General features: G+C 32.6%; 3 protein-coding genes and 1 long non-coding RNA gene across 4 annotated transcripts; 3 read left to right on the top strand and 1 right to left on the bottom strand.

Moving 5' to 3' along the window:
* Positions 1-420: 420 nt before the first annotated feature.
* Positions 421-1300, bottom strand: LOC145571578 (uncharacterized). The gene is made up of 3 exons (XM_081630611.1): positions 978-1300; positions 748-815; positions 421-637 (listed from the first exon to the last, which is right to left on the bottom strand). The coding sequence occupies exons 1-3, from the start codon at positions 1078-1080 to the stop codon at positions 560-562; spliced, it is 249 nt and encodes an 82-aa protein (XP_081486737.1). The 5' UTR covers positions 1081-1300; the 3' UTR covers positions 421-559.
* On the top strand, positions 598-6858 carry LOC145571579 (uncharacterized). Its single transcript, XR_014096597.1, has 4 exons — positions 598-836; positions 1198-1270; positions 1842-1927; positions 6682-6858. It is a non-coding gene; the product is annotated as an uncharacterized LOC145571579 (long non-coding RNA).
* A 952-nt stretch (positions 6859-7810) lies between these two features.
* LOC145571577 (osmotin-like protein) lies at positions 7811-8743 on the top strand. The gene has a single exon (XM_081630609.1). It carries the CDS (start codon positions 7846-7848, stop codon positions 8587-8589), a length of 744 nt encoding a protein of 247 aa, XP_081486735.1. The 5' UTR covers positions 7811-7845; the 3' UTR covers positions 8590-8743.
* Positions 8744-12711: 3968 nt separating this feature from the next.
* LOC145570004 (ubiquitin-conjugating enzyme E2 7) lies at positions 12712-15818 on the top strand. The gene is made up of 6 exons (XM_081628984.1): positions 12712-12951; positions 13097-13199; positions 13716-13813; positions 13914-14014; positions 14681-14758; positions 15329-15818. Exons 1-6 carry the CDS (start codon positions 12903-12905, stop codon positions 15404-15406), a joined length of 507 nt encoding a protein of 168 aa, XP_081485110.1. The 5' UTR covers positions 12712-12902; the 3' UTR covers positions 15407-15818.
* Positions 15819-16611: the final 793 nt, after the last annotated feature.

Genomic DNA, 16611 nt, shown 5'->3' with positions numbered 1-16611 from the left:
AACATACTAAGTGCTCTTTTATGTATGATCTTTGGTTACCTATCTACTCCGTAAATTCTTTTTACTCATAAATCATTATGTTTCAACTCTTATATGTTTGGTCTGTTCTATTTTATAAGTATACAGCATATGCCAACATCTAGCAGGATTGGGCAGTATCAACTTGTGCAGGTAATCGCATAGATCTTATTTATTTCTGCTTGGAATTTAGTGAATCTAACATCAGTTGTGTACTTAAGTGCTAGGAAATTTGCTTCTAATATTGTTTTAAGCCATGAAACACTGATTCTCATGCAGGGTGAAATTTATATTATGGCTTGTCCTACCCCACCCCCTTCCCCAAGCAAGCCAGTTATTTGCTATGAAACATTATTCTGAAAGTAAATACATGCACTATCCAGTGGGAGTTGAAGTAAGGCTACAACAAAGAAAGATAATGGAATTGAGATTCTAAATACTCTCGCATGTTTGTACATCCACAATATCCTAATTCTCATCTTACAAATAGATGCTCCTGCATTGTCAGCTTCACTCTTCTTGCATAATCACTAGCATTATTTCATGGTCTTGTTGGTGGGCGATGGTTTCCTACTGGATTTGGCCCAGATGGAGATTTATGGACTTTTTTCAGGTCATCCTGTCACAGAAAACTTCAATTGGTTAGACAAGTGCTTATAAATCTTTAAATGATGATGGTTTACCTTGAATTATCTGTTTATCATATTGAAGGTACATCTCAGCACCTACCCAAGCAGGAATGTGATGGTTGGTTGGCCACAATGAGCTAGACTGTAAAGATCGTAGCTTGAAATTGACTGCAAGATATAAAGAAAAAGGTAATTCCTTCATGGTTTGTATATCAGTGTGTTCCTTTTAAACAGGATAGAAGTAAGTGTTTTGCTTTAGCAATTTGCACTATCCAATATGAATATTATCATCTTAAGTTTAATTAAAAAGAGATATTAGCAGTAGCTTGCCTGATTTAGTAGCTTGATCCTTGATGAATGTACGATTGGATTGAAAAGCCGCAAAGAGAAACCAAGCTAAGAGGAGGAGGATGATTATATGCCTTTTTGCCATCTCTAGTTTAAGTTATTGTAACTTGTGAGGTTGAGTGAATGAACTTGGAAGATGCAGGGAGGCTTTTACAATACTAATACATATTCGGTAATCATTGCACAACTTGAAACTATGTAGGTTGTTGCTCTTGCTGTCTGGGAATCCTATGCCTTTACATGTTGAAGGCATGAAATGACAAGATGACCATTTTGTGAGTTGACTTCTTCTTGGTTATGATTGCTTCCATGATAGTAATTTGTTTGATTCTGGGTTTTAGTTCCATTTCTTTTAAAAGATTTTTTTGGCGCCCAAAACAATGTTTTTGCCATGGATTCTGGGACCCACTAGTGTCTACAGAGGCACTACCAGGTGCAGCAACTCTGATGAAGTAGTGAGCATTTTAGTGATTTCCTGACAAAATGATGGTGCAACAGAATGTGAGAATGTGAAGTGGGCAGATGTTGCCAGTTGCCTCTTTTTTTAAACTATTTGCCTACTTTTTTCCCCTCACTGAGCTAGCTGCCCATTATCTGTTATCATGTGTTCTGTTGAATCTGATACAGTAGCAATCTTTTTTGGTTAAGCACCCACCCTTATTTTTGCTTGCTCATGAATTCATGATCACAATGAAATTTGTGGGATGAGTATGACTAACACTAGTCCGCAACGACATAGTCGATTTTCAGGGCTTTCAGAAACTTGCAGATATTGCTGTCCTGCATTTTATCTTTTTGCTCGACATCATATCATCTGATTTACATTGGTTCTAATTCTGCATGCAGCAGACACCAACTTGAATCATCTTGGGGCACATTAAAAGATTCAGCAACCTCAGTTATCTGGATCTAGAATAAGTATGCACTTTCAGGTAACCTCTCATGCTTAATGTCTTGCTACATCTAGTCTGTTCCAGTGTTTGTTAATCGTTACATGTTACAATAAATTATCATCACCTGTAAATTGCTTCTGCTGGTGGACCTGGTGGTTAACGCTCTCCTTTTGTAGTTGAGTTAGTCATGTTGATTCATTTGTATTTAGTTACAATTATGAAGAAATGTGAATCTCTCTATACAAAGATAGTCGGGCTAACTGCCTAATAGTTAGACAACTAATAAGGATTGAAAGTCTACAGTGCTTTCTATCGACTCCTCAACTAAAACCTAATTATAAGGTGGTTAATAAAGTTGTGTTGGTAAAAAAAATTTGGTGTTTGTTGTCTAGCATGTTAGAGGAATAGACTTTGCTGTACAAACAAGAAAGTGTTTATTTTCTCATAAATAGCAGATCTGGAGCTGTGAAAGCCAGAGTTTAAGGCTTTTAGGGTTGAAATAAGTGGAATGTGGATTAAAGTAATAAATCTCCAATTATAAGATGGCAATTGATTTCAACACAACAACTTATGATATCCCTAGTTACCTCTGTAGATTCAAAAGTGTAATGATTGCTGTCGGTATTAAGTAATGCACACATAGTTGTGTAGCTTGTAATTATCATATGCATGCTTTTAGAATAAAGTTAAAAGAGTTTAACCTTTTGTCCGTGTAGTAATCAATAATCGTAGATATGCATCCAACTTTATTTATTGATTAATCATTTTTTATATCCTTTGGTTGATTTCCCAGGCTATATTTTTTTCGTCTGTTTAATTTTTTTTTTATTTTTTTTTTATTTTTTTTATTTCCTTAAAGTGTTTATCTGTTTAATACTCCGTGGTTAGAATATGTTGAATGAAGTGCCTCTTCGACCCAAACCAGAAATAATGTAGTCCACTAGTCCTTACTCTTTAGGATCATTTTTCACAAAATAGCACATGATTTCATTTTAACTACTCCGTATAAGTTAGTAAACTTTTTACTATTTTGAAAATGCGTTCAATCAATCAATAATGGAGTTAGGCCCCATTCACTTCATCTTATTTATGCTAAAATAAAATTATTTTTCCTGAAACAATTATATTTGCTGAACTTAAATTATTTTTATTGAACTTAAATAAATTTTACTGAACTAAAATTATTTTTACTGATATTCTATTATAATTCTTCTTTAAGATAACTGAATTTTATTAAGCTGAACTTATTTTTATTGAACTAAAATTACTTTTACTGAATAGAATTAATATTACTGAAGTGAACTTATTTTTATTGAATTGAAATTATTTTTACTTAATATTATTTTTGTAAGGTGAAGTGAACAAGGCCTTAATATGAATAAATTTGCGTTGTAATACATAAGAAGAGTAATATACAAATGCCCATGGTAATGCTTATCAACCTCAAGTATTTCATTTTCTTCATAAATCTAAATTACCATTTTGCAATTTTTATGAAGAAAAATGCAAGTTTGAGGATGAGATAGCAATCCCAAATATCAATAACAATATACTAAAAGATACACTAGCAATGACACATGTTATCTCCTCGTGTGTTCTTAGTTCTTTATTTTATTTATTTTATTTTTTTTGAAATTATATTAAAGAAACAAATTATGTACAAAAATTATTCCCTAATGTTATACAATATAATTACTAAAAATAAAAAGATTTGACATATGTTTAACACAAATTTTTATATAGCTATAAAAAAATAAAAATAAAATAAAACTTTCTTAACATAGTTTTGATTATTTTCTACATCATTTTATGCCTAACATATCTTTTGTAATTCAGTACTTTGATCAAAATTTGTCAACTATATTCTTAGATTTGTTTTGTTTATAAAAACCAATTATAATGATAGTTTAATAATGGTTATTGAAAATTACCGTGCATGGCATGGGAACTAACCTAGTATAACAATATAATGATACTTTCGTTATCGAAATAAACTAAAATAAATTTCCATCACTATCATTTAGGCTCTTTTTTTTTTTTTTTTTTTCTTTGACACAAACCGAAACCAAAACTTCATCAAGGCATTAAGTTTGCAAGATCATTAAAATAGGCTCTTGTAACTCAAGAGGATACTCTTCTAGCCAAATACGACTGTAGTTGAAATTGCAACTTAACTTGGCTAGACAATAGGCTCTTTTTTTCTTTTATTTGTTTTGATAAGAGATGGAAAACATTTTTTCTTAAAGGTGAAAAATTGCACTTTAAAAAAGGAAATTTGTTTTCCTTTAAAAAAAAAAAGTATGCCACATGTTTTTCTTCACTCATTACTTCTCTTTATACTCTCCTCCCGTCCTTCCTTTCCTTTTACTTCGTTTTTCCCTTTCTCCTTAAGTTTTTCTCTAATCAAACAAACAAAGGAAACCATTCTTTGAAACCATGTTTTCCATTGAAACTTTTTCTCCTTAAAAACTGATTTTCCCATGATAATTGTCAACAACTCGCACTCCCTCCGTTTTTAAATACTTGCTCACTTTCTTTTTTCGGACGTTTTAATACTTGCTCCATTTTCTTATTTGGAAATCTTTTACAATATTTAATTAATTTTTCTCACCTAATGGGTCCAACATAAATCATATTTTATTAATTTCATATTCTCTAATCTCCTCCAATGCTTTCTAGTACTTTTACTTTATATAATTTTTTTATTCTTTCACCCACCCCACTACCTCCATATTTTATTACTTTTTCAATTTTTCCTAAAACTCCGCACATAGAAAGATGGAACAAGTATTTAAAAACGGGGGGAGTACTAAACAAGTTGTAGCTAATTATTCAATTATTTATAGTGTTATGCCGAGTAAATACTAATCCATGCCGAGTAAATACTAATCCCTCCATTTCAAAATTGCTATAATAGCCTTACATTTTACAACTAATGATGTACTCCGTAATAATGTCGTGTAGTCATGTACTCCGTAGAACATTTGATAAGGGTCATGACTCATGAGACAGACACACTATTCCATAGATTGATAGGTAGAACTGTAGAAGTCATAGGACCTCAGGAGCCTTAAGCCCTTTTTCTCCATTAAAATACAGCACATCTGATCAATTAGTATTTAGTGCACCATGGTGCACTCATTTCGGTGCACCACGAGTATACTTTTGAACATTTAGTAAAAAAAATTAAATATTTTATAAAAAATGAACATTTAGTAAAAAAAAAATATGAACACATCATAAAACTGAACATAAATATGCAATTTTTACGTTCATATTTATAGAGAAATTTTGATTTTGTATACAGTAAATGTTCAGTTTATATTACAAAACTATTGAATTATTACGAGTCAGACAAACTTCTTTCACAATTTGTCTGACTCGCAATAATTTAAAATTTGCGATTGTTCAGATTTTTTTACTATAAATGTTCAAAATTTATTATTGTTCATAATTTTTACGAAATATTCAAAAGTATATGCATGGTGCATTGCGATTGTTCATATTTTTTTTACTAAATGTTCAAAATTTGTGATTGTTCAGATTTTATTTTACTAAATGTTCAAAATTTGCAGTGTTAAGATTTTTTTTACAAAATGTTCAAAATTTGCGATTGTTTAGATTTTTTTTTAGTAAATGTTCAAAAGTATAGGCATGATGCATTGTGATTGTTCAGATTTATTAACTTAATGTTCATAATTTGCGATGTTTAATTATTTTTACTATATGTTCAAAATTTGCAATTGTTCAAATTTTTTACTAAATATTTAAAAATATAGGCGTGGTGCACCTATTTCTAGGTGCATATATGATGATATGAATTAAGGTTCTTACTAGATATTGGCCCAACAAAGTGGCTCAATGGACCTATTCCTTGGGCTTTTCCAATACCCAATCCATAAAAAGCGAGTCGTTTTCTGTTTGGGCTCCTTTATGATATGGGCTTCCAATTCTGGTCCCACTATCAAACATCCGTCTCTCATCATGTTTTTCCTTTTTTTTTAAAGGACAAAAGAGCAAAAGCACGTACAACAACGTCGGCAATGCGTATTTCGTGGATTGCTAATGTCTTTGTGCTTTTTATCATTTTCCTCGGACCTCACGTCCTCTAACAAGTGTTTCTGCTTTTTTTTTATCTCATGCAATTTTATTTTATTTTTTTAAGCATCTTTTTGCATGGATATTCGCCTCCTTTTGTCTCCTTTTCTGTTCCTTTCCACCTCTATCATTTCATAGTTTTCCCTCCATTTTGAGTCAATCTATTGATCTTCCTCTAATTATATACTACGAGTACGTATGAAGTTTACATTAAGCTATTTGTACCAACTTCTACCTTCTCAAATAATTAATTTTTAAGATTATTAAGTACAAAATACCTTTTCTCCCCTAAGAAGTTTTAAGGTTTCCTTAGGCATTAAGCACAATAGTAAGATTAAAGTCACTTTCCGGTTCCCGACTTTTGTCTTTTCTATTAGAATATATTTAAACTATAATCAACTAATTAAAATGAGATGTTTTATTATAATACGCTTCTCATTAGCTTATAAACCATTATTTCTGTAATAAAAACATTATTGTCGAATGTCACGCGGGGATGCGGTTGTGTAATTTGTAGGGTTGCTAGATATCATGCTTTATTTGAGTTCAAAACTCATTTCATTCATTGGCCTACATCCATTTGTTTTCTGTTGCTCGTACAATGTTGCTCATTATATTTGGTTGCAATAAATAACCTAAGGAATATTTTTTTTTTGGGTTTTCGATGTTTAAACATTGGATGCTCTTTTATCTAGGGTATTGCACGAGTGAAAAGGGCTGTTGTAATTTGCTATTGCAATTTGCAAAGACACTGTTTCTTTCCTTCCTGGTCTATGTTTCAGAATTTTACCGAATCTTAATTAATGGATTGGGTAATTGGATGGGTCGATACCATTTACCACACTTTATTAAATTACTTGGGGTTCCCCTAGTTAAGCGCCAAGCTCTTTGTCGGAACTCGGAAAGCTTCAAAATTCAATGCTCATTGTACTCTCTTATTTTAACCTGTGGAAGTACTCAAACTAGCAACTTTCTTTATAAATTACTCGTATTTTAATAGTGTCTTCTTTATGTAATCCAACTTGTGTTCCGAAGATGAACACCATCAATGTTGGCTGATTTGCTTACTTATCAGACTTATTGCTTTTTCAAAAAAGTCCAAACCTTTTTTGTTGTTTTGCCCATTGGTTTATTCTCAATGTTCTTTTCCAATGGGAATATGGAGTGTTCTTATCAATTTATGATCTATGGATAATTTAAACTCTAAATTAGTTGTCACGTTTAATTTTGGATATCCTCAATTAATTGCCATATTTTTTTTTTCACGGAATAGTAAGAGTTTATCTCTACTTTAATATTGTAACATGCTCTTAAATCCGTTTTACTCACTTTTTTTCCTCTACTTTTTCACTTAAGTACTTGGCATCAAAGTTTATATAGCAATAATGTTACAAAACACACATTGATTTTCTTTTGGATAATGTTTGATTGGTGCGGTATTTCAAACAAAAGAAAGTAAATATCTCTCACTAATCTATGATCCGTATTATTCAACTCTATATGGAGTAAGTTATGTCGTATTAGCTTGGTTTGTCTTTAGTCTTCATCATTTGCCTGGATGATGAAACTACGCACCCTGAACTTTTGCAGTGTGTTGTTTTGGATCAACTCAAAACCATCTTTACCTCTGTCATTTACATGTGGATGCAATTATACAAAATTCTTTTCTAGGTTACCCTAACAAGGTTATTTAAGTCTTTTTTCACATTCTTACAAAGTTATCCCTTCACCTTCAAACTTTTATTTTTTCACATTTTTTTTTTTTAACCTTAAGCTCTACCTTTATATCTCCCTCCTATAAATACCACCTTCAAACCACTTCATTTCATCCAAATCAATATCTACTCTAAACCAAAAAAATGGCAATTATTTCTTCTTTCTCTCTCCTCTGTTTCCTAGCCGTCCTCAGCTTGGCCCAAGCCCAATCTGAGCTTATGCTCACTGTTGTCAACAACTGCCCATTCACAATCTGGCCTGCTATCCTACCCAACCATGGCTTCCCAGTCCTAGAAAAAGGTGGTTTCCCCCTCTCCTCCCTAACCCACCGCTCCTTCCCAGTCCCAAACACTCACTGGGCCGGTCGTATTTGGGGCAGAACTGGATGCACCTACGCCAACGGACGTTTCAGTTGCGCAACCGGAGACTGTGGTAGCCGCCTTGAATGCAATGGGCTAGGTGGGCAGATCCCCGCCACCCTAGCCCAGTTCAGCATCCACCACGGAAACAGGGACCACTCCGCTTACGGAGTGAGCCTTGTTGACGGGTTTAACCTGCCCATGACCATAACCCCCCACGAAGGCAAGGGAGTTTGCCCTGTGGTGGGGTGCAAGAAGAACTTGCTAGAAGGGTGCCCTGAACAACTTCAGTTCAGAGGCCCACATGGTAATGGGCCGGTTGTGGGCTGCAAGAGTGGATGTGCAGCCTTTAACACTGACCAACTTTGTTGTAGGAATCAGTATAACAGCCCAAAAACATGTCACGCTTCATCTTACTCAGAGTACTTCAAGCATGGTTGTCCTGCTTCTTTTACTTATGCTCATGATACTTCGCTTATGCATGACTGTGCTGCCCCACGTGAGCTCAAAGTCATTTTCTGTCATTAGAAGAGAGGATTAAGAAATAATTAAGAATATTTGGGAATTAGTAGTAATTTAAATCTTGCTACTTTTTTCTTTCTTTATTTCTCAGTTTCTTGTATGTCTAATTTGCTCTCTAAATGAAGAATCAATGGACAAATGAAAGTCTTTTGCTTTGAAATTAGTCTTATTTTGTGTTATTATTTCTTCAGTTTTATTTTTTTCCTTGTATAATACGTAGTAAGTTGTTTGTATGTGTGTTAATGTGTAGTTTAGCCAGCTAAGAATGCTCACTTTTGTAACGTGGTGATAGTGATGTGTAATTTTAGTCCTAAGGGCAATAGCAATAGAACACAGGTTTGTTCACCTGTCACATCATCATTACATAAACCTCTCCCCTAACAAACCTTTCACCAACAATAGATGAACCTGCCACAACATTTCTTTTCTTAAAAAAAAAAAGGAAAAAGCCCCAAAATTTTACCAACTCACATGATCAAACCGGTTTGTATTTACAAACCTCTAAAATACAAACCTTTACCCACAACAAGAGGTTTGTTGACAAACCTCTAAAAAATTCCAACAAACCTCACACAAACCCCACCATTGCTATTGCCCTAATTACCTTGGCTTGTAAACTTGATAATTTTGTACGTGTCTTCTTCTTTTCTCTCTTTCTTTCTGAAGTGTCTTATACTGTGTTATATTGTCAGGTAACTCACGTTATTATTATTTGAACCACGTACTCTCACTAAAGTTAAATTTGGACAGATATAATAAAATTCTCCGTAATACTTCTTTCTATGTTAAAAACATTTGAAAAAAATTACACTCTACTCTATAATGGCCTAATGGGTAACTCGCCAAGGCAAATGAGAAATTAGTAGCCAAAGGAGACACAAATAAATGAAGAGAGATGTGAAGGAAGGGAGTACATTATTAGACATACTCCTAGAAAATAAGAGGACGAAAGAAAGAAAGAAATATGGTGATCACTGATGAGTGATAAGATGGAAATTGGATTGGGTGAAAGGAATCTTTTTGCAGTTTCTGGGAAAAGTAGTCTAGTAGTCGTAGTCGTAGAGTCACAGTACATAGATGCAAGGACAATAATACAGCGTAAGCAGGATTATGGGGCGGACTCACGAGTGGTCCAATCTCTAAAGCCCACTCAAAGGCCTCAACCCGATTATTATGTACCCAAAGTGCGTGTTACCCTTTACCCAAAATCTAATTTATATATAGCTTTAGGTTAATAAATAGTTTTTGGCCCGGGCAATACCCCGGGTCATTATATGTATATTATAAATGAGATTTTATAATAAAAATTATGTGATAAAATACAAATATAGATTAAATTTGTTACATTTGTTGTAAATAAAGGAGTAGTCTAGTACAGATTGTATAAAAATATTTAAGTAAGATAAAAAAAATAATCTCACAAACAATGGAACAATATCGGTGTCTCGTGATACAATTCATTGACTTAAAAATGAATTTTCGGCGCAACCAAGGTACCCAATTTTATTTGTCGGCACGTTCCCTGAGTTTAACACACCACTTCCACACAAATATACTTTTAGGTGGAAGGTTTTAGTCAAGTATTTAAGCCCAATAGAGAATGTGTGTAGACAATTGTGTTGATGTATTTTTGAAGTGTAAAAATCAGAAAATAAAATAAAATAAAAAGCTTCTTCTATTTATGGAGAAACATGAAAAAACATAGAAGAAAAATCCCAAGCATCAAGGGAGTTAGGAAGGTGAATAATCACCTTAAACATCCTCTTAAGGGGGTTATGAGCCTTATCAGGTAAATAATGGTAGTGATTAATCACCTTAAACATCTTCTTAAATTGGGAGTCATAAGCTTGAACATTGATGCTAACAATTCATTATTTTTTAATGAATTATAGTAATTGTATGACATGACGCCACATCATTTGCCTAGTCATGATGACACGTGGCAGACTTATGTCTTCTCATTGAGTTTTAATATATATATATATATATAGATAGATAGATAGATTTTACACACATTATTTCTTTTCTAGTTTAAATTTTGACCGTAAATATAAAATTTTAAATTATATCATGTGAAATATTGCTGATTCGTCTAAAAATGGATTTTTAAAATATTAAATTTTTTAGAATTGTTACTGAAATTACATTAAATATATGTGATATAAGAAATGCATTGGAGGACATGAAGGTCAAAGTGGGAAAAAAAATAGAAGAGTACTATCTTTGTGTACATGGTAAAAATTCACGCCGAACCTTAACATCAAATCTCATGCCCAAATTCACAAAAAAAAAAAAAAAAAAAAGGCGGGCTTTTTGGGTTTCTTGACCGGCTTCGGGTTTTTAATTAAAATATCTTTTTAGGTTTGTCCAAATCCATACTCTTTTCAGGTCGGGCCAGTTCACCTCTACATCTTTGTTCATATTGTGGTTTAAGCATTTTACTTTCTCTATACCTGAATTCTACTCGATTACTATAGTTACTAGGTTAGTTCCCGTGCCATGCACGGTAATCTTCAATAACCATTATTAAACTATCATCATAATGAGTTTTTATAAACAAAAAATTTTAAAAATATAGTTGACAAATTTTGAGCAAAATAAAGGATTACGAAAGATTTGTTAGATATTAACTGATGTAGAAAATGAGCAAAAAAATGTTAAGAATTTTTTATCTATAGCTATATAAATATTTGTGTTAAAGATATGTTAAACCTTTTTTTTTATTTTAAGTAATTATATTGTATAAGGTTAGAGAATTTTGTAAATAAGATTTGTTTCTTTAATTGTATTTTATTTAAAAAAAAAATTAAGGACACACCAGAAAATGACACATGTCATTGCTGGTGTGTCTTTTATTATATAGTTATTGATTATTGATTGATAGAACTCAAGGAACAAAAAAAAAATGAAAATGGAGACTATTATGTTGACTGCTTTTGCTTTGAAAATGGGAGATATAAAGATTGAAGAATTATTTAAAACTCCGTATAATTGGATCCCATAAAGTAAGGTTGAAGTTGAAAAAAAAAAAATAAATAAAAACTTGTCATAAAGTGAAATAAAGAGCAACGACTTTAGAAAAATGAATGAAAACAAAGGAAAATCAACCCTTCAACAAAAGGATATAGCCCCTTAATATTTTTACTACGTTTAATTCTCTTATATTTCTATCACGCGAATTAGGCCCATATGTTGTTTGGAAAGACCACTTCAACACCCTAGTTCCTTTTTAAACACAATTATATGTTTTATTTTCCATATTGTCTTTATTCAGTTGATCTTCTTGGTTATAACAATAACGTAAACCGTCATTAAGACTCAAATAATACATCAATTTCAAAAATTATTGTTTAAACTTTATTTATATGGAGTAATATGTTTTGGTCTAAGCTGATTACAAAAAATAATGTTACATCTACTTGTAGTCGGGAAAATCAATGTGATTTTTGTTAGATTGATTAACTCAAATAATCGTAAATGTATAGATTCACTCCATATCAATCAATGATATGATATGATAACTTATGAATTTACATGGACAATTATATGTGTTTGGAAAAACAATCAGAGATGTTATCATCATCGACAATCTACAAAATACCAAAAACACAATCAACTATGTGTTTGTCCCAATTAATGAACTACTGGCTATTATTGGAGCAATTATTGGACGATGTAACGATTCTCTAATATAATTTTCATGCGATGACTGATAATACTCCTCTAAAAAAAAAAAAATTACACTTTAATATTGTTTTTTTTTTCCCTATTAATCATTAGAGATTTATATATTTTTTATGATTTGATTCCCTAATTATTTTTAACAAATTAATTGTTATCAATATTTGAGGTTGTTTCCAAATTTAGATCTCACCTAAGAAATGTGTTTGGTTAAAATTCTTATAGATATCATTGAAAAAAAAAAAAAAAATCTTAAAAGACATTTGTCAATGTTCATCCATCTAATAAATCAAGAGAACAAGGACAATTGAATTTTCCATCAATCCATGTACCAAATTAAAATTGTTTTTTTTGGAATGAAAAATAGGGTTTTTTTTTTTTTAAAAAAAGCGAGAAATATAAATAGCAAATTATTCTCTAGTAGCTGGTTCCTTTGGCCCATGCAATATTAAAAGCTAATATTTGCAGAGGCAGAAAAAATTAGTAGGAGAGAGAGAAGGAGAGAGAAAGAACGAGCAAAGTTGCGGATTCTCAAGCAACTCTCTCTTCTGGAATCTTCTATTTGAGCAAATCCCTTCTTCTTCTTCTTATCGCCAAATCTTACTCGGGTTTTCTTCTTTCTCTCTCCTCCTCCTTCCATGTCGTCACCATCTCAAGCTTCGCTTCTGCTCCAAAAGCAGCTTAAAGGTTTTTATCCCAATTCAATTTTCAATTGATCTCTCTGTTATTTTTAGATTTGATTGCTGTTTAATTGAATTGTTTAATTTTGTTTTGAATTTCGGAATTTTAAATTATTTGTGGAATTATTGATTGATTTTCTGCGTTTTTGCAGATCTTTGCAAAAACCCTGTTGATGGGTTTTCAGCTGGATTGGTTGATGAAAATAATCTTTTTGAATGGAGTGTTACGGTGATTGGGCCTCCTGATACCCTTTAGTATGTTTCTTTTATTCTGTAATTTCGCTTTTTTTTTTTTTTTTGGTGTTTAATTGGTATACTAGGATTCTAGGGTTTTAAGTTTATGTGAATTTAGCGATGAAATTGATGAAATTTTAGGATGATCTTTGGTTTATAGCGAGTGGTTCGTCTCAATTTTTAATTGGTATTTGCAAATTGATTTGTTGTCTTGTTTTGATGTTGAATTTTGTGCTGACGATCCTTTTTTATCTTTGTTGAGAAGATGTTTGATTCTTGTTGATGATCTAATGTGTTTTTGCCTGTTTGTTTAGAGTGGGGATTAGATGGTTAATTTTGGATTTGATGGTTCAATTGGTGGTTCTTGACGATTTTCTGTCAGATTTTTGTATTTTGGATATGAAATTGGATAATAAATCTTGGGTGCAATTGGAATCAGTAATTCTTTGGAGCAAGTAACCTTCTTGATGCATTAGTTATCGTTCATTTGTTCGTAGTTGTTTTATACTTACAATTTTCAAACCTACTGCGTTGCAGCGAAGGGGGATTTTTCAATGCCATTATGTCATTTCCGCCGAATTATCCAAATAGCCCACCTCAAGTGAGGTTTACATCGGATATATGGCATCCAAATGGTTGGTTGATTCTTGACTGTCGTTGGCTTGATTATTGATATTTCTATATCCCTGTAATATCGCGTGTTTCTCAAAGATGTTCATTGGTGAATTTTCACAGTTTATACTGATGGCCGGGTTTGCATATCAATTCTTCATCCACCCGGCGATGACCCAAATGGCTATGAACTTGCAAGTGAGCGATGGAGTCCAGTTCATACAGTGAGTGTTCATTACTCAAAGAACTAGTCAGATTTTGTTTGATGACTTTGGAATGTGAAGTTTTTTTTGTTAATCTTGTGACTTTTGACTGTTTCTGTTTAAAAAAAAGTATCTGCAGACGTATATATTATGAGTATCTAATACCTATGCAGCTATGTCTCCAAAAAAAAAAAAAATCTGGATTACAAGGAAAAATGTACTTGTTGCCATTGACAATTTATACCTATATTATCTTGTCAATGTGATATAATCAATTCACGAGTATAGCCAATTGGTAGTAGCTGTGGGCCTGTGGTTGTATATGACTATATTATACTTAGAGATTGATTCCCTTAGTCATATAGATTTGGTTGGTATAATTTCGAGTTTTTTTTTTTCCTTCTCATGGACATTCAATGGATCCTGTGAGCTTGTAGTGTTGCTAGACTTGGCTGAACCGAGGGCATAATGCATGGTTAGTTGTGGCATTTATAATTGAACAGCAATTTTGAAGTTCTTTACCTAAATTTCAAGTTTGCCTAAGGATTTGTAAATCATGAATTAGATTGTTAGGCTGGTTACTATAAGATTGCCTCTCTTATTTCTGTTGCCTATCTCAATTTTTCTTTTTTTTTGTTTGCTTGCTAAGACTGCTCAAATGCTTACACTTGTTTATATTTCTGTCAGGTTGAAAGCATAGTTCTTAGTATCATATCAATGCTTTCCAGTCCTAATGACGAATCTCCAGCAAATGTTGAAGCTGCGGTACGTTGCATGTATTTTTGCTGTTTTGGAAATTCTTATTTTTGTAAGATTTAATATGCTTTGTCCTCTGGATTCCAAATTTGTTCATACTATGTTAAGTTTTTTAAGGTCCGGTTGTTATCAAGAATTCTATCTCTAGTAGGTAAGCCCTTTCGTTACAAACTCTCTCACTACAACTATAGATATTCATGTATATTCCCGTAATCACTTTGTGGCATTTAAATCTTTCACCTCAAACTATGGTCCTATTGTCAAGTGTTTTTGGGGTTTTCAGGGTGGAATTATGGTCTCATAGATTCAATTCTGGTTGAGGGTGCTCTGTACTATGTACAATTATTTCTTTAGAATGTTGAGTGATAGGTTAAATAATAGGACGTCTGTGTGCACATGCACCCTCTTTTGCTTCTTTCTTGCAGGATAATTTTGATTTTTTTTTTTTTTTTTCTACGTTTGCATTCTCAATCATCTGACATACTTAAACACAATCCAAAACGCTGTATTTGTTTTTGTAATCTGAAATCTAGATGTTGTTTCTGTCAGAGGATTGAACTATTTTTTAAAATTTTGCAGAAGGAATGGAGGGAAGATAGAGATGGATTCAGGAAAAAGGTCAGCCGGTGTGTAAGAAAATCGCAAGAGATGCTATGATTCACCTATATGCTACATATCTCTAAAGTGTTCTCACCTGCTTTGGCCTTCATTAGATGTTGCCATTGTGCTCCCGTGCGATAAGAAATTTGAAAAACAATCTAATGGGAGAACTGTTTTTATAGAATTATTTTGGGGTATTAGGTGGGATCAGATTAGTTATTGCAGGGGTTTTGACTGGGATCGAATAAGATTTCTGTCAAAATTCCCTCATGCCCGTTGTTAGATTCATAACTTTTGATTGTGCTTGCTGCGTTTTTTTGAGTCGAAATGACAGTATGTGTTTCAATATGTGGAATTTCTGCGTTTATAGCTGGGCAAAAAATTGCTGGATGCGCAATCAGCTGTTAAGAGTTCATGCTTCTTTTTTAGCCAAATTGGCCAATGCAATTCATTTATCTTTTGTTATATGTGACAAATCTTGCAGATAAGCTCTCCTAAGTTCAATTTACATGGTTATGGTTTACTCTTGTAGATATACGTCACATTAATGTTGCATGCCTGTGTCTGGTTTGGACTCTCCATTTCCTAATTAAGGTTGATATAGTATTAGATTCCATTTACGTACATATTCTATTTCTATTACAGTATGTAAAATAAATTGTTCTCCACAATGGCAATAGCTATTTGGAAACTGAACTTTTAGTGAGCATCATTACATTCAAACCTATCTGTAATCTGTCATATCTTCCATGGTCGTCTGGTTGAGGACTCCGGTTATCCCTTCAACTCCATTGATGTATGGCTATAAGGTGATGGAGTTTCTCTCTTATTTTTACCCCTAACAATGTGCGAGTTAAGAACGATCGTGCAGTGCTGTCCCAAAAATGAAATTATCCTTATAAAATTTTTTTTGGAGGAGCAGTCCTCACAATTTCTCGAATTTTATCTCTGAACAAAATTACCATGTTTTCAACTAAATATTCTTAAGCTCTAAGAAGACCACTACTCTTAACAATTAAACATCCTGTGTTTCTAACTTCTTGTAAAAGTAAGAAGACTTAAGAAATCAACGTGAAAAAATACTTACTACCTCTGTTAATTTTTATGTATAACTTTGGAATATTTTATATCTCACAAATAATGGCCTTGTTTGGTAAATGACTTTTCATTGGCTTTTTGATTGGCTTTTGGTTTTTGGCTTTTTCATTTGGTCAAACATCCAAAATTTGTGTTTGGTAAATGGCTTTTTCAGCTAGCTGAAA

The sequence above is a fragment of the Chenopodium album genome, chromosome 12, assembly GCF_948465745.1.
Source record: "Chenopodium album chromosome 12, dcCheAlbu1.1, whole genome shotgun sequence".
NCBI classification, from domain to species: Eukaryota; Viridiplantae; Streptophyta; class Magnoliopsida; order Caryophyllales; family Amaranthaceae; genus Chenopodium; species Chenopodium album.
Note: the sequence above shows the minus strand (reverse complement) of the source record. Positions and strands in the feature narration are given on the sequence as shown.

Excerpts from the sequence above, each read along its gene's own strand:
- LOC145571578 (XM_081630611.1), bottom strand. The coding sequence starts at position 1,080 with ATGGCAAAAAGGCATATAATCATCCTCCTCCTCTTAGCTTGGTTTCTC. Across the intron at positions 816-977 it reads GGATCAAGCTACTAAATCAG|TCAATTTCAAGCTACGATCT; the intron begins GCAAGCTACTGC and ends TATATCTTGCAG. Across the intron at positions 638-747 it reads ACCATCACATTCCTGCTTGG|GATGACCTGAAAAAAGTCCA; the intron begins GTAGGTGCTGAG and ends TTTCTGTGACAG.
- LOC145570004 (XM_081628984.1), top strand. The coding sequence starts at position 12,903 with ATGTCGTCACCATCTCAAGCTTCGCTTCTGCTCCAAAAGCAGCTTAAA. Across the intron at positions 14,015-14,680 it reads GATGGAGTCCAGTTCATACA|GTTGAAAGCATAGTTCTTAG; the intron begins GTGAGTGTTCAT and ends TATTTCTGTCAG. Across the intron at positions 14,759-15,328 it reads CAGCAAATGTTGAAGCTGCG|AAGGAATGGAGGGAAGATAG; the intron begins GTACGTTGCATG and ends AAAATTTTGCAG.
- LOC145571577 (XM_081630609.1), top strand. The coding sequence starts at position 7,846 with ATGGCAATTATTTCTTCTTTCTCTCTCCTCTGTTTCCTAGCCGTCCTC.